General features: G+C 45.8%; 1 protein-coding gene across 1 annotated transcript in view; it reads right to left on the reverse strand.

Annotated features, from left to right (window-relative positions):
• Nucleotides 1–22,850, reverse strand: part of IFT172 (intraflagellar transport 172) — a gene marked incomplete at its 5' end in the record, with an annotated part of 115,946 nt that extends 93,096 nt beyond the window's left edge. Inside the window, 8 exon segments of the mRNA XM_075193970.1 lie at nucleotides 2,958–3,094; nucleotides 4,831–4,944; nucleotides 4,946–4,999; nucleotides 7,258–7,370; nucleotides 9,475–9,560; nucleotides 16,070–16,173; nucleotides 16,720–16,773; nucleotides 22,689–22,850. Of these exon segments, the coding sequence (XP_075050071.1) occupies nucleotides 2,958–3,094; nucleotides 4,831–4,944; nucleotides 4,946–4,999; nucleotides 7,258–7,370; nucleotides 9,475–9,560; nucleotides 16,070–16,173; nucleotides 16,720–16,773; nucleotides 22,689–22,850 (824 nt within the window).
• Nucleotides 22,851–26,498: the final 3,648 nt, after the last annotated feature.

The raw sequence follows: 26,498 nt of genomic DNA on the forward strand, positions 1-26,498 counted from the left end.
TAGGATTCAGCAGCCAGTTATTGTTCTTATACAGGGCCAGGTCTGATGTTGTATTGTGGGTACAGTCACTAAGGACAGGAAGCTGGGATCAGCTGGAGCCCCTCTGACATCACAAATGACTAGAAGAGGTTAAAACAGGGAGTGACGGGCTATTACCCACCAACACCGAGGGATTAATGACATCAAGATCCCATAGTTCTCCCCTGGGATCGAGTCAGACACTGAGGCATGAAAGCAGTGGTTGGGGGGAACTCTACCAACCAGGGGAGACCTTTTCCTCACACCTGTAGATAACCCTGCAGGGAGGGATTCCCAGCGTGTGAATCTGCAGGAGAGGCTTCTGGGGGTGTGTGTGTGTTTCTGCTTCTGAAAGTTACTGACGTTGTAGTTGTGGCTGCTGACAGTGTACTAAGGATTACTCCTGGGAGTATCGTGATTACTGGACTATAAACCATTCAGGATTTGCTGACTCTGCAGAACTGTAGCTCCATAAGACTCCCATGGTCCTACCCATCACATCTGGATCGGGCATTTATCATGGACAGGGTGGGAAAGTTCTGGGAAGTCTAGCGGTAAACTGGTGTTTAATGGGACCGGTTAGTCTGGTTTATGTTTTTTTATGGTTTATCCTTAGATAACTTGTATTAGACAACTCACTATATATATTGTTGTATCTATCCCTGTCTCCTGCCTGCGTGACTTGACCCAGACAGGCGACAGAGTGGTATTACCCGTCACTACCACAGACAGGCGACAGAGCGGTATTACCCGTCACTACCACAGACAGGCGACAGAGCGGTATTACCCGTCACTACCACAGACAGGCGACAGAGCGGTATTACCCGTCACTACCACAGACAGGCGACAGAGCGGTATTACCCGTCACTACCACAGACAGGCGACAGAGCGGTATTACTCGTCACTACCACAGACAGGCGACAGAGCGGTATTACCCGTCACTACCACAGACAGGCGACAGAGCGGTATTACCCGTCACTATCACAGACAGGCAACAGAGCGGTATTACTCGTCACTACCACAGACAGGCGACAGAGCGGTATTACCCGTCACTACCACAGACAGGCGACAGAGCGGTATTACCCGTCACTACCACAGACAGGTGACAGAGCAGTATTACTCGTCACTACCACAGACAGGCGACAGAGCGGTATTACCCGTCACTACCACAGACAGGCGACAGAGCGGTATTACCCGTCACTACCACAGACAGGCGACAGAGCGGTATTACTCGTCACTACCACAGACAGGTGACAGAGCGGTATTACCCGTCACTACCACAGACAGGCGACAGAGCGGTATTACCCGTCACTACCACAGACAGGCGACAGAGCGGTATTACCCGTCACTACCACAGACAGGCGACAGAGCGGTATTACCCGTCACTACCACAGACAGGCGACAGAGCGGTATTACTCGTCACTACCACAGACAGGCGACAGAGCGGTATTACTCGTCACTACCACAGACAGGCGACAGAGCGGTATTACCCGTCACTACCACAGACAGGCGACAGAGCGGTATTACCCGTCACTACCACAGACAGGCGACAGAGCGGTATTACCCGTCCCTACCACAGACAGGCGACAGAGCGGTATTACCCGTCACTACCACAGACAGGCGACAGAGTGGCATTACTCGTCACTACCACAGACAGGTGACAGAGCGGTATTACCCGTCACTACTACAGACAGGCGACAGAGCGGTATTACCCGTCCCTACCACAGACAGGCGACAGAGCGGTATTACTCGTCACTACCACAGACAGGCGACAGAGCGGTATTACCCGTCACTACCACAGACAGGCGACAGAGCGGCATTACTCGTCACTACCACAGACAGGCGACAGAGCGGTATTATCCATCACTATCACAGACAGGCAACAGAGCGGTATTACCCGTCATTACCACAGACAGGCGACAGAGCGGTATTACTCGTCACTACCACAGACAGGCGACAGAGCGGTATTATCCGTCACTATCACAGACAGGCGACAGAGCGGTATTACCCGTCATTACCACAGACAGGCGACAGAGCGGTATTATACGTTACTACCACAGACAGGCGACAGAGCGGTATTACCCGTCATTACCACAGACAGGCGACAGAGCGGTATTACTCGTCACTACCACAGACAGGCGACAGAGCGGTATTACCCGTCACTACCACAGACAGGCGACAGAGCGGTATTATCCGTCACTATCACAGACAGGCAACAGAGCGGTATTACCCGTCACTACCACAGACAGGCGACAGAGCGGTATTACCCGTCACTACCACAGACAGGCGACAGAGCGGTATTACCCGTCACTACCACAGACAGACGACAGAGCGGTATTACCCGTCATTACCACAGACAGGCGACAGAGCGGTATTACCCGTCATTACCACAGACAGGCGACAGAGCGGTATTACCCGTCATTACCACAGACAGGTGACAGAGCGGTATTACCCGTCATTACCACAGACAGGCGACAGAGCGGTATTACCCGTCACTACCACAGACAGGCGACAGAGCGGTATTACCCGTCACTATCACAGACAGGCGACAGAGCGGTATTACCCGTCACTACCACAGACAGGCGACAGAGCGGTATTACCCGTCACTACCACAGACAGGCGACAGAGCGGTATTACCCGTCACTACCACAGACAGACGACAGAGCGGTATTACCCGTCACTACCACAGACAGGCGACAGAGGGGTATTACCCGTCACTACCACAGACAGGCGACAGAGCGGTATTACCCGTCACTACCACAGACAGGCGACAGAGCGGTATTACCCGTCACTACCACAGACAGATGACAGAGCGGTATTACCCGTCACTACCACAGACAGGCGACAGAGCGGTATTATCCGTCACTACCACAGACAGATTTATGAATACTCCTCGGAGCACTCTGTTATTTGAGTAATGTACCAAGTTATTGCTATACCTGTAATAGTCTCCATCATCGATGGCGGTGCCAAACTCTATTAGTCCTTCGTCCAGAGTGTAAGACACGGTGTTAACTCCTTCAGTAACAATCACTTCCGTTTTCCCCTCATTTCTCTCCAACTCCACGATGTCCCCCTATTATAGTCAGAAAAACACATCAGTCAGATCTTCACAATCCATCATCTGACCTCTCTCACTTATAGAAATAGAAGTATCTGGTGATAAAGATCTTGGAAGTGGAGGATGGTGGGCAGGCCTCCGTTCCATTATGCCACTCCAGCTAGTTGGGCCATTAATTTGTACTGGACTCTGAGCATTTGGGAAAATGGGGTTTTGAGGACTCTGAAGAGCCTATGGAAAAGTAATAGATAGCTCGTGAAATTGCTGGTTTGATGGCGAGCTCAGGGAGGACAGAAACCTCCTGAGGAGCAGAAGGCAAGTGTGGTTTAGTGCCAAAGACTGAGATGTGTATATATGGAAGCCTGTGTGACCTTTATTGGTTACATCTAGCCCTAGATCTACTGTTAGACAACAGGGCCAAACAACCCATTTCAGGTATATTCTGCAAGTTACTGTCTGTGGTTGCTGGAGTAATTATCGTTAGGTTTTCACTACAGGATAAAGAGGAGCAATACCGCAGATGGCCAGTACGTAACCGGACAACGGAAAGCTTAGATGGCACCGAGCAGTGTAGACCCAACTCCAGAAGTAACTGCTGCCACAACCCCCCAAATACTATCTACTGTGCATCCAGGGTCTTCCCACAATATGATGGATAATCTATACTCTGTAGTCCAAGCTGAATGCAAGAATTAGGACTTCAGAGATTTGACCTAATAAAGGAATTTAGGGCTCTATGTATATAAGGATATAACGACAGACATATGTGTTTGCTGGTGGTTAACAGCAGGGGATCTGTAATTTCTCTCCACACATACCCTGGAAATACTCCCCTTACTGAACCTGTACCCACCGTGGGCCCGAGTCATGTAACTCTGCACATTCCCAGTGATAGACTTTACACCAATGGAATTCATGTCTGAACGCAAAGGACACTTACGTCTGCCTGCGACGAGGGGGGTGGAACGGGGGAGGGAAGGACTGCTGAACGTAGGCCATGTACAGTCAGGGCGTGCCAAGGCAGATGTGGCAGGTTAAGTACGCCTGGTTTCAGCCAGGTGTAGGTGCTGAGTTGTGTTTGGCAACGTACAACGTGTGTGCCGCTAGCACAGAACATGTGTATGCAAGGAAGACAGACTATAACAACGCATTGTATGTGCAGTACACATTAAGAACATTGTGATTTATGTATTTAATGTAAAAATAAAAAAAATGCTAAAAAAATATTATTTTTAAACCACCCATTACATTTATCAATGTTTATACTGTTTAGAGTCATTCAATTATTTTATAACATACAATTTTGTATGCATTGTGATGTGACCCATAGACTGTAAGCCTGCCAGCAGCCTTCTCACCTCTTTGTCTGTTTTACCCAGTTTGTTTGCTAGTTTACTATGTTTGTCCCCAATTGTAAAGCGCTACGGAATATGTTGGCGCTATATAAATAAATGATGATGATGACCTTATGTGGCACATGTGTGTCTACATGGTAACGTATCTGGAGATCCCCCTGAACACACTCAGCACCAAGCTCAGGGACTTATTATACCGGCAGCCTCTGTCTCTGCTCTCATGATATCCATGTGACAGTAAGATGCTGTTAGTGCTGGCCGGTCTGGCAGGCTCACTTACACTTCCGTGTGTTTTATATACAATATGTGGGTAACGTTTGCTTATTAGATGAATTTGGCATCCTCCCTCAGTAATATAATCAGTGAGGACACGGCTCTCTGCCAGCTGTACGTTACCTTCAGGGGGAACATGGTCACTCTCTCTGGAGAATCAATATTGTACCAGACACAGAGATTACTCCTGTTCTGTGCCACTACCACGTCACTTCCCGGCACCCACTGTACATAGGGAGCAGTAATTCAAGATGGTGGTCTTATGGCCGTCCGAGACATCAAACAGATTCAGCTGCATAATGAGATAGAAGATATCAGAGGATGAGACAGCATCCCGGCATTAGATAACTGAGACTGGACAGGGAGCAAAGATACCTGAGTAATGAAAGGATAATAAGAAGTGACAGAGAAGTAACAGGCAGGAGAACATAACAGTGAGCAGTAAAGAGCTGAGACACAGGATCTCATGTACACAGTACTCAGAGTCTGTATTACACATGTCCTGAGATTGAGAGGACACCGGGACTGTCTATATTACACGTGTCCTGAGAGTGAGGGGACACCGGACTATCAATATTACATGTGTCCTGAGAGTGAGGGGACACCAGGGACTGTCTGTATTACATGTGTCCTGAGAGTGAGGGGACACCGGGACTGTGTGTATTACATGTGTCCTGAGAGTGAGGGGACACCGGGACTGTCTGTATTACATGTGTCCTGAGAGTGAGGGGACACCGGGACTATCAATATTACATGTGTCCTGAGAGTGAGGGGACACCGGGACTGTCTGTATTACATGTGTCCTGAGAGTGAGGGGACACCGGGACTGTCTGTATTACATGTGTCCTGAGAGTGAGGGGACACCGGGACTGTCTGTATTACATGTGTCCTGAGAGTGAGGGGACACCAGGACTATCTATATTACACATGTCCTGAGAGTGAGGGGACACCGGGACTGTCTGTATTACATGTGTCCTAAGAGTGAGGGGGACACCGGGACTGTCTGTATTACATGTGTCCTGAGAGTGAGGGGGCATCGGGGACTGTCTGTATTACATGTGTCCTGAGAGTGAGGGGACACCGGGACTGTCTGTATTACATGTGTCCTAGAGTGAGGGGACACCGGGACTGTCTGTATTACATGTCCTGAAAGTGAGAGGACACCTGGACTGTCTGTATTACATGTGTCCTGAGAGTGAGGGGACACCGGGACTGTCTGTATTACATGTGTCCTGAGAGTGAGGGGACACAGGGACTGTCTGTATTACATGTGTCCTGAGAGTGAGGGGACACCAGGACTGTCTGTATTACATGTGTCCTGAGAGTGAGGGGGCATCGGGACTGGTCTGTATTACATGTGTCCTGAGAGTGAGGGGACACCGGCACTGTCTATATTACATGTAACATTTCTATATATATGCAGCTTAGTACATTGTTTGGTAATGAGCTTCTCTAATGAAGTGCAGCATAGAGGCGCATAGTGGGTCCTAAATATATAAGATGACCAAAAAAAAACAGCTCAGACTTGGTCCTGATGCAGAGTGAAAATGACTGTGCACCCTTCCACAAAGCAGGAGACAGAACTAAAAATATCCCTTTGTGTAACTTCAATAATCTTGCTCTAGAAAATGAAATCTATTTACTTTCACTACTATGCAAAACGTGGCGCAACTACTGCATCTTCGCTCCAGTGCAGACCCATGCAGAGAGTCAGGCAAGTGGCACCGACATAGAGGATAAAGCGCTGTGCTTCAGCCATTTCGTACTTCATTAACAGGTAGTCAAATTTCAGAAACAGTATGAGGTTGGGACAGGGAGCAGGAGAAGACAGTCGAACGACATGGGAGAAGACATCCGGGGCGACGGGGAGAAGACAGTCGGAACGACGGGGAGAAGACATCCGGGGCGACGGGGAGAAGACAGTCGGGGCGACGGGGAGAAGACATCCGCGGCGACGGGGGAGAAGACAGTCGGAACGACGGGGAGAAGACATCCGCGGCGACGGGGGAGAAGACATCCGGGGCGACGGGGAGAAGACAGTCGGAACGACGGGGAGAAGACATCCGCGGCGACGGGGAGAAGACATCCGCGGCGACGGGGAGAAGACAGTCGGGGCGACGGGGAGAAGACCGTCGGGGCGACGGGGAGAAGACCGTCGGGGCGACGGGAGAAGGACCGTCGGGGCAACGGGGAGAAGACATCCGGGGCGACGGGGAGAAGACCGTCGGGGCAATGGGGAGAAGACATCCGGGGCGACGGGGAGAAGACCGTCGGGGCAACGGGAGAAGACCGTCGGGGCGACGGGGAGAAGACAGCCGCATTGTACTTTGGCTGTTTTACTCTTCGTAAAAGAGTGCCACAATTTCAGGAGAGTGAGCTGCATGGGGTGGGGACAAGTACCAGAAGAATTCAGGGTCTGAGACAGTTAGAAGACCTGGATGATTACCAGAAAGCTGGGACCAAGAGAAGCAGAGCAGTAAAAAAAAAAGTCAGGATTGGGAGCAGTAAAAAAGAAAAAGTCAGGACAAGGAGCAGAAGAATTTCTCTCACCCGAAGCTTCTTATCTCGGAAAAGCAGTTTACGACCAGTTTCATTCAGCTCCAGCCAGTCGATCTTTGTGTCATGGGCGACCGTGCCCACATTATAACCGGATATCAGGTCCACTGAAAAGACAAGTGAGGAATTTAGGATTATACTTATCTATAATCTATATGTGTGTGTATGTTGGGTGGTGAGGAGGTCACTATAGTGGAGACTGGTGTATGTTGGGGGGTAAGGATGTCACTGTAGGGGAGACTGGTGTATGTTGGGAGGTGAGGAGATCACTATAGTGGAGACTGGTGTATGTTGGGTGGTAAGGAGGTCACTGTAGAGGAGACTGGTGTATGTTGGGGGGTAAGGATGTCACTGTAGAGGAGACTGGTGTATGTTGGGGGGTAAGGATGTCACTGTAGAGGAGACTGGTGTATGTTGGGGGGTAAGGATGTCACTGTAGAGGAGACTGGTGTATGTTGGGAGGTGAGGAGATCACTATAGTGGAGAGTGGTGTATGTTGGGAGGTGAGGAGATCACTATAGTGGAGACTGGTGTATGTTGGGAGGTGAGGAGGTCACTATAGTGGAGACTGGTGTATGTTGGGTGGTGAGGAGGTCACTATAGTGGAGACTGGTGTATGTTGGGGGGTAAGGATGTCACTGTAGAGGAGACTGGTGTATGTTGGGTGGTGAGGAGATCACTATAGTGGAGACTGGTGTATGTTGGGAGGTGAGGAGGTCACTATAGTGGAGACTGGTGTATGTTGGGAGGTGAGGAGGTCACTATAGTGGAGACTGGTGGATGATGGGGGGTAAGGATGTCACTGTAGAGGAGACTGGTGTATGTTGGGTGGTGAGGAGGTCACTATAGTGGCGACTGGTGTATGTTGGGGGGTAAGGATGTCACTGTAGAGGAGACTGGTGTATGTTGGGAGGTGAGGAGATCACTATAGTGGAGAGTGGTGAATGTTGGGAGGTGAGGAGATCACTATAGTGGAGAGTGGTGTGTGTTGGGTGGTGAGGAGATCACTGTAGAGGAGACTGGTGGATGATGGGGGGTAAGGACTGTCACTGTAGAGGAGACTGGTGTATGTTGCGAGGTCAGGAGATAACTATAGTGGAGACTGGTGGATGATGGGGGGTAAGGATGTCACTGTAGAGGAGACTGGTGTATGTTGCGAGGTCAGGAGATAACTATAGTGGAGACTGGTGTATGTTGGGTGGTGAGGAGGTCACTATAGTGGAGACTGGTGTATGTTGGGAGGTGAGGAGATCACTATAGAGGAGACTGGTGTATGTTGGGTGGTGAGGAGGTCACTATAGTGGAGACTGGTGTATGTTGGGTGGTAAGGAGGTCACTATAGAGGAGACTGGTGTATGTTGGGAGGTGAGGAGATAACTATAGTGGAGACTGGTGTATGTTGGGAGGTGAGGAGATCACTATAGAGGAGACTGGTGTATGTTGGGTGGTGAGGAGGTCACTATAGAGGAGACTGGTGTATGTTGGGTGGTGAGGAGATCACTATAGTGGAGAGTGGTGTGTGTTGGGTGGTGAGGAGATCACTATAGTGGAGACTGGTGTATGTTGGGAGGTGAGGAGGTCACTATAGTGGAGACTGGTGGATGATGGGGGGTAAGGATGTCACTGTAGAGGAGACTGGTGTATGTTGCGAGGTCAGGAGATAACTATAGTGGAGACTGGTGTATGTTGGGTGGTGAGGAGGTCACTATAGTGGAGACTGGTGTATGTTGGGTGGTAAGGAGGTCACTATAGAGGAGACTGGTGTATGTTGGGAGGTGAGGAGGTCACTATAGTGGAGACTGGTGTATGTTGGAGGTGAGGAGATCACTATAGAGGAGACTGGTGAATGTTGGGTGGTGAGGAGGTTCACTATAGAGGAGATTGGTGTATGTTGGGAGGTCAGGAGATCACTATAGTGGAGACTGGTGTATGTTGGGTGGTGAGGAGGTCACTATAGTGGAGACTGGTGTATGTTGGGTGGTAAGGAGGTCACTATAGAGGAGACTGGTGTATGTTGGGAGGTGAGGAGATAACTATAGTGGAGACTGGTGTATGTTGGGAGGGGAGGCGGTCCTTATAGTGGAGACTGGTGTATGCTGGGAGGTGACTATAGTGGAGAGTGGAGTATGTTGGGAGGGGAGGAGATCACTATAGCAAAGATCAGAAATCAGTACATGACAGAAGGTGTAATAGGAAGATTGGGTACGTACCCTATAGCTATGGTCTTCATGTCGATAAGATAGGCTACTTTTTTGTTCTCTTCTACACCACGTTGTCTCCTCTCATTTAGCCGAGCACTGGAATTATGAAGAGATGGTATGTCAAAGAAGAATGCATCTAATATAATGTTTCCGCTTCTGTAATGGACAACTACACCCAAACCGTGACATGTCTACACATAACGTGCACATCATTCTCACCCTCGACAGATAAGTGAAATGGGAGCGTGCCCCCTGCGGCTCTGATGTTATGTATAATGGAGTACAGTCATGGCCAAGAGTTTTGAGAATGACACAATTATTGGTTTTCACAAAGTTTGCTGCTTCTGTGTTTGTAGACCTTTTTGTCAGATGTTACTATGTTATACTGAAGTAACATTACAAACATTTTCTAAGTGTCAAAGGCTTTTATTGACAATTACATTAAGTTTATGCAAAGAGTCAATATTTGCAGTGTTGATCCTTCTTTTGAAGAACTCTGCAATTCGCCCTGGCATGCTGTCATTTAACTTCTGGGCCACATACTGACTGATGGTCGCCCTTTCCTGCCTAATCAATGTTTGGAGTTTGTCAGAATTTTTTGTTTTTGTTTGTCCACCCGCCTCTTGAGGATTATCCACAAGTTCTCAATGGGAATAAGGTCTGCGGAATTTCCAGGCTATGGACCCAAAATTTGATGTTTTGATCCCCGAGCCACTTAGTTATCACTTTTGCCTTATGGCAAGGTGCTCCATCATGCTGGAAAAGGCATTGTTCATCACCAAACTGTTCTTGGATGGTTGGGAGAAGTTGTACTTGGAGGATGTTTTGGTACCATTCTTTATTCATGGCTGTGCTCTTAGGCAAATTTGTGAGTGAGCCCACTCCCTTGGCTGAGAAGCAACTCCACACATGAATGGTGTCAGGATGCTTTACTGTTGGCATGACACAGGACTGACGGTAGCGCTCACCTTTCCTTCTCCAGACAAGTGTGTTTCCAGATGCCACAAACAATCTGAAAGGGAATTCATCAGAGAAAATAACTTTACCCCAGTCCTCAGCAGTCCAATCCCTGTACCTTTTTGCAGAATATCAGTCTGTCCCTGATGTTTTTTCCAGGAGAGAAGTGGCTTCTTTGGTGGCCTTCTTGACACCGGGCCTCCCTCCAAAAGTCTTCGCCTCACTGTGTGTGCAGATGCACTCACACCTGCCTGCTGCCATTCCTGAGCAAGCTCTGCACTGGTGGTGCCCCGATCCCGCAGATGAATCATCTTTAGGAGATGGTCCTTGTGCTTGCTGGACGTTCTTGGTCGTCCTGAAGCCGCCTTCACAACTAATGAACCTCTCTCCTTGAAGTTCTTGATGATCCAATAAATGGTTGATTTAGGTGCAATCTTACTAGCAGCAATATCCTTGCCTGTTAAGCCCTTTTTGTGCAAAGTAATGATGACTGCACGTGTTTCCTTGCAGGTAACCATGATTAACAGAGGAAGAACAATGATTTCAAGCACCACCCTAATTTTAAAGCAGGCCTGTCCAACCTGCGGCCCTCCAGGTGTTGTGAAACTACAAGCCCCAGCATGCTTTGCCAGTAGACAACCAGTTGATAGCTGGAAGGGCATGCTGGGACTTGTAGTTTCACAACACCTGGAGGGCCGCAGGTTGGACAGGCCTGTTTTAAAGCTTCCAGTCTGTTATTCTAATTCAATCAGCATGACAGAGTAATCTCCAGCCTTGTCCTCGACAACACTCTCACCTGTGTTAACAAGAGAATCGCTCACCTGATGTCAGTTGGTCCATTTGTGGCTAAGATGCAGTGGAAGTGTTTTGGGGATAAAGTTGATTGTCATGGCAAAGAGGGACTTTGATATTAATTGCAATTCATCTGATCACTCTTCATGACATTCTGTAGGATATGCAAATTGCCATCATAAAAACTGAGACAGCAGACTTTGTGAAAAGTAATATTTGTGTCATTCTCAAAACTCTTGGCCATGACTGTACACCCTCTGCGGCTCTGATATAAACTGCACAGTATTACTGAGGCTGACTGCCAGAGATCCCGGTCAAATGTAAGTACCAGTACTCAGCTGAACAGTAAACAAGCACTGCGACAAGATGGGCTAAAGCTGACACCCGTCCAGGTACTAGAATGTGTGATGTCCAACCGTCAGCGAGCGACCTGTAGTCACAACGATTACACGCGTGATGGAGTACAGTATATAACATAGGAGTACAGATTACACGTGTGATGGAGTACAGTATATAACATAGGAGTACAGATAACACATGTGATGAAGTACAGTATATAACATAGGAGTACAGATTACACATGTGACAGAGTACAGTATATAACATAAGAGTACAGATTACACGTGTGAAGGAGTACAGTATATAACATAGGAGTACAGATTACACATGTGATGGAGTACAGTATATAACATAGGAGTACAGATTACACGTGTGACTGAGTACAGTATATAACATAGGAGTACAGATTACACGTGTGACTGAGTACAGTATATAACATAGGAGTACAGATTACACGTGTGATGGAGTACAGTATATAACATAGGAGTACAGATTACACATGTGACAGAGTACAGTATATAACATAAGAGTACAGATTACACGTGTGAAGGAGTACAGTATATAACATAGGAGTTACAGATTACACATGTGATGGAGTACAGTATATAACATAGGAGTACAGATTACACGTGTGACTGAGTACAGTATATAACATAGGAGTACAGATTACACGTGTGACGGAGTACAGTATATGACATAGGAGTACAGATTACACGTGTGACGGAGTACAGTATATAACATAGGAGTACAGATTACACGTGTGATGGAGTACAGTATATAACATAGGAGTACAGATTACACGTGTGACTGAGTACAGTATATAACATAGGAGAACAGATTACACGTGTGATGGAGTACAGTATATAACATAGGAGTACAGATTACACGTGTGACGGAGTACAGTATATAACATAGGAGTACAGATTACACGTGTGACGGAGTACAGTATATAACATAGGAGTACAGATTACACGTGTGACGGAGTACAGTATATAACATAGGAGTACAGATTACACGTGTGACGGAGTACAGTATATAACATAGGAGTACAGATTACACGTGTGACGGAGTACAGTATATAACATAGGAGTACAGATTACACGTGTGACAGAGTACAGTATATAACATAGGAGTACAGATTACACGTGTGATGGAGTACAGTATATAACATAAGAGTACAGATTACACGTGTGACGGAGTACAGTATATAACATAGGAGTACAGATTACACGTGTGACGGAGTACAGTATATAACATAGGAGTACAGATTACACGTGTGACGAAGTACAGTATATAACATAGGAGTACAGATAACACGTGTGATGAAATACAGTATATAACATAGGAGTACAGATTACACGTGTGATGGAGTACAGTATATAACATAGGAGTACAGATTACACGTGTGACGGAGTACAGTATATAACATAGGAGTACAGATTACACGTGTGACGGAGTACAGTATATAACATAGGAGTACAGATAACACGTGTGACGGAGTACAGTATATAACATAGGAGTACAGATTACACGTGTGACGGAGTACAGTATATAACATAGGAGTACAGATTACACGTGTGACGGAGTACAGTATATAACATAGGAGTACAGATTACACGTGTGATGGAGTACAGTATATAACATAGGAGTACAGATTACACATGTGATGGAGTACAGTATATAACATAGGAGTACAGATTACACGTGTGATGGAGTACAGTATATAACATAGGAGTACAGATTACACATGTGATGGAGTACAGTATATAACATAGGAGTACAGATTACACATGTGATGGAGTACAGTATATACATAGGAGTACAGATTACACATGTGATGGAGTACAGTATATAACATAGGAGTACAGATTATACGTGTGACGGAGTACAGTATATAACATAAGAGTACAGATTACACGTGTGAAGGAGTACAGTATATAACATAGGAGTACAGATTACACGTGTGACGGAGTACAGTATATAACATAAGAGTACAGATTACACGTGTGACTGAGTACAGTATATAACATAGGAGTACAGATTACACGTGTGACGGAGTATAGTATATAACATAGGAGTACAGATTACACGTGTGATGGAGTACAGTATATAACATAGGAGTACAGATTACACGTGTGACTGAGTACAGTATATAACATAGGAGTACAGATTACACGTGTGACGGAGTATAGTATATAACATAGGAGTACAGATTACACGTGTGACGGAGTACAGTATATAACATAGGAGTACAGATTACACGTGTGACGGAGTATAGTATATAACATAGGAGTACAGATTACACGTGTGGATGGAGTACAGTATATAACATAGGAGTACAGATTACACGTGTGACGGAGTACAGTATATAACATAGGAGTACAGATTACACGTGTGACGGTGTACGAGTATATAACATAGGAGTACAGATTACACGTGTGACGGAGTACAGTATATAACATAGGAGTACAGATTACACGTGTGACGGAGTATAGTATATAACATAGGAGTACAGATTACACGTGTGACGGAGTACAGTATATAACATAGGAGTACAGATTACACGTGTGACGGAGTACAGTATATAACATAGGAGTACAGATTACACGTGTGACTGAGTACAGTATATAACATAGGAGTACAGATTACACGTGTGATGGAGTACAGTATATAACATAGGAGTACAGATTACACGTGTGACGGAGTACAGTATATAACATAGGAGTACAGATTACACGTGTGACGGAGTACAGTATATAACATAGGAGTACAGATTACACGTGTGATGGAGTACAGTATATAACATAGGAGTACAGATTACACGTGTTGACGGAGTATAGTATATAACATAGGAGTACAGATTACACGTGTGATGGAGTACAGTATATAACATAGGAGTACAGATTACACGTGTGACGGAGTACAGTATATAACATAGGAGTACAGATTACACGTGTGATGGAGTACAGTATATAACATAGGAGTACAGATTACACGTGTGATGGAGTACAGTATATAACATAGGAGTACAGATTACACGTGTGATGGAGTACAGTATATAACATAGGAGTACAGATTACACGTGTGACGGAGTACAGTATATAACATAGGAGTACAGATTACACGTGTGACGGAGTACAGTATATAACATAGGAGTACAGATTACACGTGTGACGGAGTATAGTATATAACATAGGAGTACAGATTACACGTGTGACGGAGTACAGTATATAACATAGGAGTACAGATTACACGTGTGTGACAGGATGGATCGCCTATGCCACCCTGTCTGTTGTTGCTGGGAAGCGGCTGGGCTTTACTTTGCCACCGCCCCTTTTGTTATTTCAAAAATTCCCCTCCTGCCGCAGTAGGAGGAGCCTGCTGCCACCACTGGACTCCTTTATGGCATCCAGAACCACGTTCCTTCTGGGTAACTGTTCCTGCTAGTGTACTCCCGTGCTGGTACACCTGAGCTGGTACCCCTGACCGCTTACTATGGGTCAGGGTGCTGTGGATGGATCCCCCCTGGCCTATCACACTGGCCAGAGCTGCAGGTAGCGGGCAGAGTGGTGGTACTGGATGCTGGGTCTAAACCTCAGAACAGCCTGGAACGGATTACATTTTGGGTCTAATCTGTAGGTCACAGGATTGCAGCAATATTGAAGAAGTTGTCAAGCAGGGTCTTGAAGCAGAGTGATGTATATCTTTGCTCAAGTGTCCTGACAAGGACAGTTCCACTGATTACAGGTACCAGTTGTCAGGTCAGATGGAACATCAGAATGATACATTTCAGTTTACAAGGGCTCTCTTTATACAGTTTTAGACACAGCCTTACCAGCTATTTTTAGATTCAGGATGTAACTTGTTTACCAAAACATAGATTTACATGCATTGCAAAGCTAACAATATTTACGCTTATCTGTGATATCTTAAAACCGTGCTGTGATATCCTGCATCATAATTTGGACACAGTGGACATCTGACAGCAAGTCTAATTACATCTTCCTATGAAACTCATACATCAAAGGGTCTAATTAGCATGAGGTTCGCATGAGTCCTTTCTTCCAACCGTTGCAGAAAACACATTTCCTCCAAAGAAAAGAATTCCCCAGGAAAGGTTGTAAACCCCAAACAAGGTATTTCCTTACACCAAGATATACAAAAGGCTTTCTAAACAAAGGCTTATTGTATCAGATATATACATCAGAAATAAGGCATTTCTTCTAGCAAGGCTAAAACAGAAAATTAAAGCTTTCCCTTACCAAAATATACACAATATCAAAAATAAGTGCACATGCAATTTATATAAATAAGCGGACTGTGATATTTTCTTTAAATACATTTATACCAGAAGTTATTTAGAAGTGATCCAGTCACAACATGTGATGAAATATAGTATATAATATAAGAGAACAGATTACATGTGTGATACTTAATGCTTTGTGGTTCTAATCGGCCATTACATTACATGTGACATTTATCTCTAATCTATCTGGTGGGAATGGAACATACGTTACCTTATGAGATGGGGGTTCATGAACTCAGTGCGGACAGTCCCCAATATCTCATTGTTTCCATACTCCACCAGCGTTAGCTCCCCAGCATTGAAGATCATGCAGACCTGTAGGTAGATGCACACACCGTCTATAAGGGGATGACCGAGCTGCGTTATGTGAGGTGGAGGGGATGACAGGACGGGGAAGCAGGATGTCAGGAGATGCACACACCGTCTATAAGGGGATGACCGAGCTGCGTTATGTGAGGTGGAGGAGATGGCAGGACGGGGAAGCAGGATATCAGGAGATGTACACACCGTCTATAAGGGGATGACCGAGCTGCGTTATGTGAGGTGGAGGAGATGGCAGGACGGGGAAGCAGGATATCAGGAGATGTACACACCGTCTATAAGGGGATGACCGAGCTGCGTTATGTGAGGTGGAGGGGATGATAGGATGGGGAAGCAGGATGTCAGGAGATGCACACACCATCTATAAGGGGATGACCGAGCTGCGTTATGTGAGGTGGAGGGGATGACAGGACGGGGAAGCAGGATGTCAGGAAATGACCGAGCTGCGTTATGTGAGGTGGAGGGGATGACAGGACGGGGAAGCAGGATGTTTCAGTGTACAGCAGTTGCTAAGGTAAGAAAATATTTTGTAGTTCTTACATTCTCATTTTCAAAGAAGAATTTCTCATTTCCTCCAGATCCCTGCCAGGCCACCTAGAGAGAGACAGCAGTGTCACGCATCAATACAATAAGGAGACAGCAGTGTAACACATCAATACAATAAGGAGACAGCAGTGTCACGCATCAATACAATAAGGAGACAGCAGTGAGACGCATCAATACAATAAGGAGACAGCGGTGTCACGCATCATTACAATAAGGAGACAGCAGTGTGACGCATCAATACAATAAGGAGACAGCAGTGAGACGCATCAATACAATAAGGAGACAGCAGTGTGACGCATCAATACAATAAGGAGACAGCAGTGAGACGCATCAATACAATAAGGAGACAGCGGTGTCACGCATCATTACAATAAGGAGACAGCAGTGTGACGCATCAATACAATAAGGAGACAGCAGTGAGACGCATCAATACAATAAGGAGACAGCAGTGTCACGCACCAGTACAATAAGGAGACAGCGGTGTCACGCATCAATACAATAAGGAGACAGCAGTGTCGCGCATCAGTACAATAAGGAGACAGCAGTGTCACGCATCATTACAATAAGGAGACAGCAGTGTGACGCATGAATACAATAAGGAGACAGCAGTGAGACGCATCAATACAATAAAGAGACAGCAGTGTCACGCATCAATACAATAAAGAGACAGCAGTGTCACGCATCAATACAATAAAGAGACACCAGTGTCAGGCATCAATACAATAAGGAGACAGCAGTGTCAGGCATCAATACAATAAGGAGACAGCAGTGTCACGCATCAATACAATAAGGAGACAGCATTGTCAGGCATCAATACAATAAGGAGACAGCAGTGTCAGGCATCAATACAATAAGGAGACAGCAGTGTCACGCATCAAAACAACAAGGAGACAGCAGTGTCAGGCATCAATACAATAAAAAGACACCAGTGACAGGCATCAATACAATAAGGAGACAGCAGTGTCACGCATCAATACAACAAGGAGACAGCAGTGTCACGCATCAATACAATAAAGAGACACCAGTGACAGGCATCAATACAATAAGGAGACAGCAGTGTCAGGCATCAATACAATAAGGAGACAGCAGTGTCACGCATCAATACAATAAGGAGACAGCAGTGTCACGCATCAATACAATAAAGAGACAGCAGTGTCACGCATCAATACAATAAGGAGACAGCAGTGTCACGCATCAATACAACAAGGAGACAGCAGTGTCACGTATCAATACAACAAGGAGACACCAGTGTCAGGCATCAATACAATAAGGAGACAGCAGTGTCAGGCATCAATACAACAAGGAGACAGCAGTGTCAGGCATCTATACAATAAGGAGACAGCAGTGTCACGCATCGGTACAATAAGGAGACAGCAGTGTCACGCATCGGTACAATAAGGAGACAGCAGTGTCACGCATCGGTACAATAAGGAGACAGCAGTGTCACGCATCAATACAATAAGGAGACAGCAGTGTCACGCATCAATACAATAAGGAGACAGCAGTGTCACGCATAAAAAAACGCATAATAAACCAGTGTCTTACGTTAATATTATCAAGAGACATTGGTGTTACATGTTAAATTAAAAAAAATATTCCTCGTTCAGAATTACACTACATGGATCTTCTAGTAGTAACGTGTAGTATAGAATCATACCTCGCTCAGTCTGTTACTTCCCAGATCTTCTAGTAGTAACGTGTAGTATAGAATCATACCTCGCTCAGTCTGTTACGCCCCAGATCTCCTAGTAGTAACGTGTAGTATAGATCATACCTCGCTCAGTCTGTTACTCCCCAGATCTCATAGTAGTAACATGAAGTATAGATCATACCTCGCTCAGTCTGTTACTTCCCAGATCTTCTAGTAGTAACGTGTAGTATAGATCATACCTCGCTCAGTCTGTTACTTTCCAGATCTTCTAGTAGTAACGTGTAGTAGAGAATCATACCTCGCTCAGTCTGTTACTCCCCAGATCTCCTAGTAGTAACGTGTAGTATAGATCATACCTCGCTCAGTCTGTTACTTCCCAGATCTTCTAGTAGTAACGTGTAGTATAGATCATACCTCGCTCAGTCTGTTACTCCCCAGATCTCCTAGTAGTAACGTGTAGTATAGAATCATACCTCGCTCAGTCTGTTACTCCCCAGATCTCCTAGTAGTAACGTGTAGTATAGAATCATACCTCGCTCAGTCTGTTACTCCCCAGATCTCCTAGTAGTAACGTGTAGTATAGATCATACCTCGCTCAGTCTGTTACTCCCCAGATCTCATAGTAGTAACGTGTAGTATAGATCATACCTCGCTCAGTCTGTTACTCCCCAGATCTCCTAGTAGTAACGTGTAGTATAGAATCATACCTCGCTCAGTCTGTTACTCCCCAGATCTCCTAGTAGTAACGTGTAGTATAGAATCATACCTCGCTCAGTCTGTTACGCCCCAGATCTCCTAGTAGTAACGTGTAGTATAGATCATACCTCGCTCAGTCTGTTACTCCCCAGATCTTCTAGTAGTAACGTGTAGTATAGATCAGACCTCGCTCAGTCTGTTACTCCCCAGATCTCCTAGTAGTAACGTGTAGTATAGAATCATACCTCGCTCAGTCTGTTACTCCCCAGATCTCCTAGTAGTAACATGTAGTATAGATCATACCTCGCTCAGTCTGTTACTCCCCAGATCTCATAGTAGTAACGTGTAGTATAGATCATACCTCGCTCAGTCTGTTACTCCCCAGATCTCCTAGTAGTAACGTGTAGTATAGAATCATACCTCGCTCAGTCTGTTACTCCCCAGATCTCCTAGTAGTAACATGTAGTATAGATCATACCTCGCTCAGTCTGTTACTCCCCAGATCTCCTAGTAGTAACGTGTAGTATAGATCATACCTCGCTCAGTCTGTTACTCCCCAGATCTCCTAGTAGTAACGTGTAGTATAGATCATACCTCGCTCAGTCTGTTACTCCCCAGATCTCCTAGTAGTAACATGTAGTATAGATCATACCTCGCTCAGTCTGTTACTCCCCAGATCTCCTAGTAGTAACGTGTAGTATAGAATCATACCTCACTCAGTCTGTTACTCCCCAGATCTCCTAGTAGTAACGTGTAGTATAGATCATACCTCGCTCAGTCTGTTACTCCCCAGATCTCCTAGTAGTAACATGTAGTATAGATCATACCTCGCTCAGTCTGTTACTCCCCAGATCTCCTAGTAGTAACGTGTAGTATAGATCATACCTCGCTCAGTCTGTTACTCCCCAGATCTCCTAGTAGTAACATGTAGTATAGATCATACCTCGCTCAGTCTGTTACTCCCCAGATCTCCTAGTAGTAACGTGTAGTATAGATCATACCTCGCTCAGTCTGTTACTCCCCAGATCTCCTAGTAGTAACATGTAGTATAGATCATACCTCGCTCAGTCTGTTACTCCCCAGATCTCCTAGTAGTAACGTGTAGTATAGATCATACCTCGCTCAGTCTGTTACTCCCCAGATCTCCTAGTAGTAACGTGTAGTATAGATCATACCTCGCTCAGTCTGTTACTCCCCAGATCTCCTAGTAGTAACGTGTAGTATAGATCAGACCTCGCTCAGTCTGTTACTCCCCAGATCTTCTAGTAGTAACGTGTAGTATAGATCAGACCTCGCTCAGTCTGTTACTCCCCAGATCTCCTAGTAGTAACGTGTAGTATAGAATCATACCTCGCTCAGTCTGTTACTCCCCAGATCTCCTAGTAGTAACATGTAGTATAGATCATACCTCGCTCAGTCTGTTACTCCCCAGATCTCATAGTAGTAACGTGTAGTATAGATCATACCTCGCTCAGTCTGTTACTCCCCAGATCTCCTAGTAGTAACGTGTAGTATAGAATCATACCTCGCTCAGTCTGTTACTCCCCAGATCTCCTAGTAGTAACATGTAGTATAGATCATACCTCGCTCAGTCTGTTACTCCCCAGATCTCCTAGTAGTAACGTGTAGTATAGATCATACCTCGCTCAGTCTGTTACTCCCCAGATCTCCTAGTAGTAACGTGTAGTATAGATCATACCTCGCTCAGTCTGTTACTCCCCAGATCTCCTAGTAGTAACATGTAGTATAGATCATACCTCGCTCAGTCTGTTACTCCCCAGATCTCCTAGTAGTAACGTGTAGTATAGAATCATACCTCGCTCAGTCTGTTACTCCCCAGATCTCCTAGTAGTAACGTGTAGTATAGATCATACCTCGCTCAGTCTGTTACTCCCCAGATCTCCTAGTAGTAACATGTAGTATAGATCATACCTCGCTCAGTCTGTTACTCCCCAGATCTCCTAGTAGTAACGTGTAGTATAGATCATACCTCGCTCAGTCTGTTACTCCCCAGATCTCCTAGTAGTAACGTGTAGTATAGAATCATACCTCGCTCAGTCTGTTACTCCCCAGATCTCCTAGTAGTAACGTGTAGTATAGATCATACCTCGCTCAGTCTGTTACTCCCCAGATCTCCTAGTAGTAACGTGTAGTATAGATCATACCTCGCTTAGTCTGTTACTCCCCAGATCTCCTAGTAGTAACGTGTAGTATAGATCATACCTCGCTCAGTCTGTTACTCCCCAGATCTCCTAGTAGTAACGTGTAGTATAGATCAGACCTCGCTCAGTCTGTTACTTCCCAGATCTTCTAGTAGTAACGTGTAGTATAGATCATACCTCGCTCAGTCTGTTACTCCCCAGATCTCCTAGTAGTAACATGTAGTATAGATCATACCTCGCTCAGTCTGTTACTCCCCAGATCTCCTAGTAGTAACGTGTAGTATAGAATCATACCTCGCTCAGTCTGTTACTCCCCAGATCTCCTAGTAGTAACGTGTAGTATAGATCATACCTCGCTCAGTCTGTTACTCCCCAGATCTCCTAGTAGTAACGTGTAGTATAGATCATACTTCGCTTAGTCTGTTACTCCCCAGATCTCCTAGTAGTAACATGTAGTATAGATCATACCTCGCTTAGTCTGTTACTCCCCAGATCTCCTAGTAGTAACGTGTAGTATAGATCATACCTCGCTCAGTCTGTTACTCCCCAGATCTCCTAGTAGTAACATGTAGTATAGATCATACCTCGCTCAGTCTGTTACTCCCCAGATCTCCTAGTAGTAACGTGTAGTATAGATCATACCTCGCTCAGTCTGTTACTCCCCAGATCTCCTAGTAGTAACGTGTAGTATAGATCATACCTCGCTCAGTCTGTTACTCCCCAGATCTCCTAGTAGTAACGTGTAGTATAGATCATACCTCGCTCAGTCTGTTACTCCCCAGATCTCCTAGTAGTAACGTGTAGTATAGATCATACCTCGCTCAGTCTGTTACTCCCCAGATCTCCTAGTAGTAACGTGTAGTATAGATCATACCTCGCTCAGTCTGTTACTCCCCAGATCTCCTAGTAGTAACGTGTAGTATAGATCATACCTCGCTCAGTCTGTTACTCCCCAGATCTCCTAGTAGTAACATGTAGTATAGATCATACCTCGCTCAGTCTGTTACTCCCCAGATCTCCTAGTAGTAACGTGTAGTATAGATCATACCTCGCTCAGTCTGTTACTCCCCAGATCTCCTAGTAGTAACGTGTAGTATAGATCATACCTCGCTCAGTCTGTTACTCCCCAGATCTCCTAGTAGTAACGTGTAGTATAGATCATACCTCGCTCAGTCTGTTACTCCCCAGATCTCCTAGTAGTAACGTGTAGTATAGATCATACCTCGCTCAGTCTGTTACTCCCCAGATCTCCTAGTAGTAACGTGTAGTATAGATCATACCTCGCTCAGTCTGTTACTCCCCAGATCTCCTAGTAGTAACGTGTAGTATAGATCATACCTCGCTCAGTCTGTTACTCCCCAGATCTCCTAGTAGTAACGTGTAGTATAGATCAGACCTCGCTCAGTCTGTTACTCCCCAGATCTCCTAGTAGTAACGTGTAGTATAGATCATACCTCGCTCAGTCTGTTACTCCCCAGATCTCCTAGTAGTAACGTGTCCGATGTGTGCGCCACCAGGAAACGTTCCTTTCCCATGATTTTCACCTCATCCACCTCATATCCATAATGGGACTTCAGCACCACACGGGTCCCGGTGGAAAGGTTCTTAACAATCACCTGCAGGAGAGAAAATAAACTAGAATGTCTCTCACAGTGACTGTCTCTCTCACACACTGAGACACTAGAATGTCTCTCACAGTGACTGTCTCTCACACACACTGAGACACTACAATGTCTCTCACAGTGACTGTCTCTCACACACACTGAGACACTACAATGTCTCTCACAGTGACTGTCTCTCACACACACTGAGACACTACAATGTCTCTCACAGTGACTGTCTCTCACACACACTGAGACACTACAATGTCTCTCACAGTGACTGTCTCTCACACACTGAGACACTAGAATGTCTCTCACAGTGACTGTCTCTCACACACACTGAGACACTAGAATGTCTCTCACAGTGACTGTCTCTCACACACACTGAGACACTAGAATGTCTCTCATAGTGACTGCCTCTCACACACACTGAGACACTACAATGTCTCTCACAGTGACTGTCTCTCACACACACTGAGACACTAGAATGTCTCTCACAGTGACTGTCTCACACACACTGAGACCCTAGAATGTCTCTCACAGTGACTGTCTCTCACACACACTGAGACACTAGAATGTCTCTCACAGTGACTGTCTCTCACACACACTGAGACACTAGAATGTCTCTCACAGTGACTGTCTCTCTCACACACTGAGACACTAGAATGTCTCTCACAGTGACTGTCTCTCACACACACTGAGACACTAGAATGTCTCTCACAGTGACTGTCTCACACACACTGAGACCCTAGAATGTCTCTCACAGTGACTGTCTCTCACACACACTGAGACACTAGAATGTCTCTCACAGTGACTGTCTCTCACACACACTGAGACACTAGAATGTCTCTCACAGTGACTGTCTCTCACACACACTGAGACACTAGAATGTCTCTCACAGTGACTGTCTCTCACACACACTGAGACACTAGAATCTCTCTCACAGTGACTGTCTCTCACACACACTGAGACACTAGAATGTCTCTCACAGTGACTGTCTCTCACACACACTGAGACACTAGAATGTCTCTCACAGTGACTGTCTCTCACACACACTGAGACACTACAATGTCTCTCTCTCTCTCCGTGTCACGATCTGTTCATCTCTCTCACACTGAGACACTAGAATGTCTCTCCAAGTGACTGTCTCTCACACACACTGAGACACTACAATGTCTCTCACAGTGACTGTCTCTCACACACACTGAGACACTAGAATGTCTCTCACAGTGACTGTCTCTTACACACACTGAGACACTACAATGTCTCTCACAGTGACTGTCTCTCACACACTGAGACACTAGAATGTCTCTCACAGTGACTGTCTCTCACACACTGAGACACTAGAATGTCTCTCACAGTGACTGTCTCTCACACACACTGAGACACTAGAATGTCTCTCACAGTGACTGTCTCTCACACACTGAGACACTAGAATGTCTCTCACAGTGACTGTCTCTCACACACACTGAGACACTACAATGTCTCTCACAGTGACTGTCTCTCACACACTGAGACACTAGAATGTCTCTCACAGTGACTGTCTCTCACACACTGAGACACTAGAATGTCTCTCACAGTGACTGTCTCTCACACACACTGAGACACTAGAATGTCTCTCACAGTGACTGTCTCTCTCACACACTGAGACACTACAATGTCTCTCACAGTGACTGTCTCTCTCACACACTGAGACACTACAATGTCTCTCACAGTGACTGTCTCTCTCACACACTGAGACACTAGAATGTCTCTCACAGTGACTGTCTCTCACACACTGAGACACTAGAATGTCTCTCACAGTGACTGTCTCTCACACACACTGAGACACTAGAATGTCTCTCACAGTGACTGTCTCTCACACACTGAGACACTAGAATGTCTCTCACAGTGACTGTCTCTCTCACACACTGAGACACTACAATGTCTCTCACAGTGACTGTCTCTCTCACACACTGAGACACTAGAATGTCTCTCACAGTGACTGTCTCTCACACACACTGAGACACTAGAATGTCTCTCACAGTGACTGTCTCTCACACACACTGAGACACTAGAATGTCTCTCACAGTGACTGTCTCTCACACACTGAGACACTAGAATGTCTCTCACAGTGACTGTCTCTCACACACACTGAGACACTAGAATGTCTCTCACAGTGACTGTCTCTCTCACACACTGAGACACTAGAATGTCTCTCACAGTGACTGTCTCTCACACACTGAGACACTAGAATGTCTCTCACAGTGACTGTCTCTCACACACACTGAGACACTACAATGTCTCTCACAGTGACTGTCTCTCACACACACTGAGACACTACAATGTCTCTCACAGTGACTGTCTCTCACACACACTGAGACACTACAATGTCTCTCACAGTGACTGTCTCTCACACACACTGAGACACTACAATGTCTCTCATAGTGACTGTCTCTCACACACACTGAGACACTACAATGTCTCTCACAGTGACTGTCTCTCACACACACTGAGACACTACAATGTCTCTCACAGTGACTGTCTCTCACACACTGAGACACTAGAATGTCTCTCACAGTGACTGTCTCTCACACACACTGAGACACTAGAATGTCTCTCACAGTGACTGTCTCTCACACACACTGAGACACTAGAATGTCTCTCATAGTGACTGCCTCTCACACACACTGAGACACTACAATGTCTCTCACAGTGACTGTCTCTCACACACACTGAGACACTAGAATGTCTCTCACAGTGACTGTCTCACACACACTGAGACCCTAGAATGTCTCTCACAGTGACTGTCTCTCACACACACTGAGACACTAGAATGTCTCTCACAGTGACTGTCTCTCACACACACTGAGACACTAGAATGTCTCTCACAGTGACTGTCTCTCTCACACACTGAGACACTAGAATGTCTCTCACAGTGACTGTCTCTCACACACACTGAGACACTAGAATGTCTCTCACAGTGACTGTCTCACACACACTGAGACCCTAGAATGTCTCTCACAGTGACTGTCTCTCACACACACTGAGACACTAGAATGTCTCTCACAGTGACTGTCTCTCACACACACTGAGACACTAGAATGTCTCTCACAGTGACTGTCTCTCACACACACTGAGACACTAGAATGTCTCTCACAGTGACTGTCTCTCACACACACTGAGACACTAGAATCTCTCTCACAGTGACTGTCTCTCACACACACTGAGACACTAGAATGTCTCTCACAGTGACTGTCTCTCACACACACTGAGACACTAGAATGTCTCTCACAGTGACTGTCTCTCACACACACTGAGACACTACAATGTCTCTCTCTCTCTCCGTGTCACGATCTGTTCATCTCTCTCACACTGAGACACTAGAATGTCTCTCCAAGTGACTGTCTCTCACACACACTGAGACACTACAATGTCTCTCACAGTGACTGTCTCTCACACACACTGAGACACTAGAATGTCTCTCACAGTGACTGTCTCTTACACACACTGAGACACTACAATGTCTCTCACAGTGACTGTCTCTCACACACTGAGACACTAGAATGTCTCTCACAGTGACTGTCTCTCACACACTGAGACACTAGAATGTCTCTCACAGTGACTGTCTCTCACACACACTGAGACACTAGAATGTCTCTCACAGTGACTGTCTCTCACACA

This window comes from Mixophyes fleayi, unplaced genomic scaffold (genome assembly GCF_038048845.1).
Source record: "Mixophyes fleayi isolate aMixFle1 unplaced genomic scaffold, aMixFle1.hap1 Scaffold_103, whole genome shotgun sequence".
In the NCBI taxonomy this organism is placed as follows: Eukaryota; Metazoa; Chordata; class Amphibia; order Anura; family Limnodynastidae; genus Mixophyes; species Mixophyes fleayi.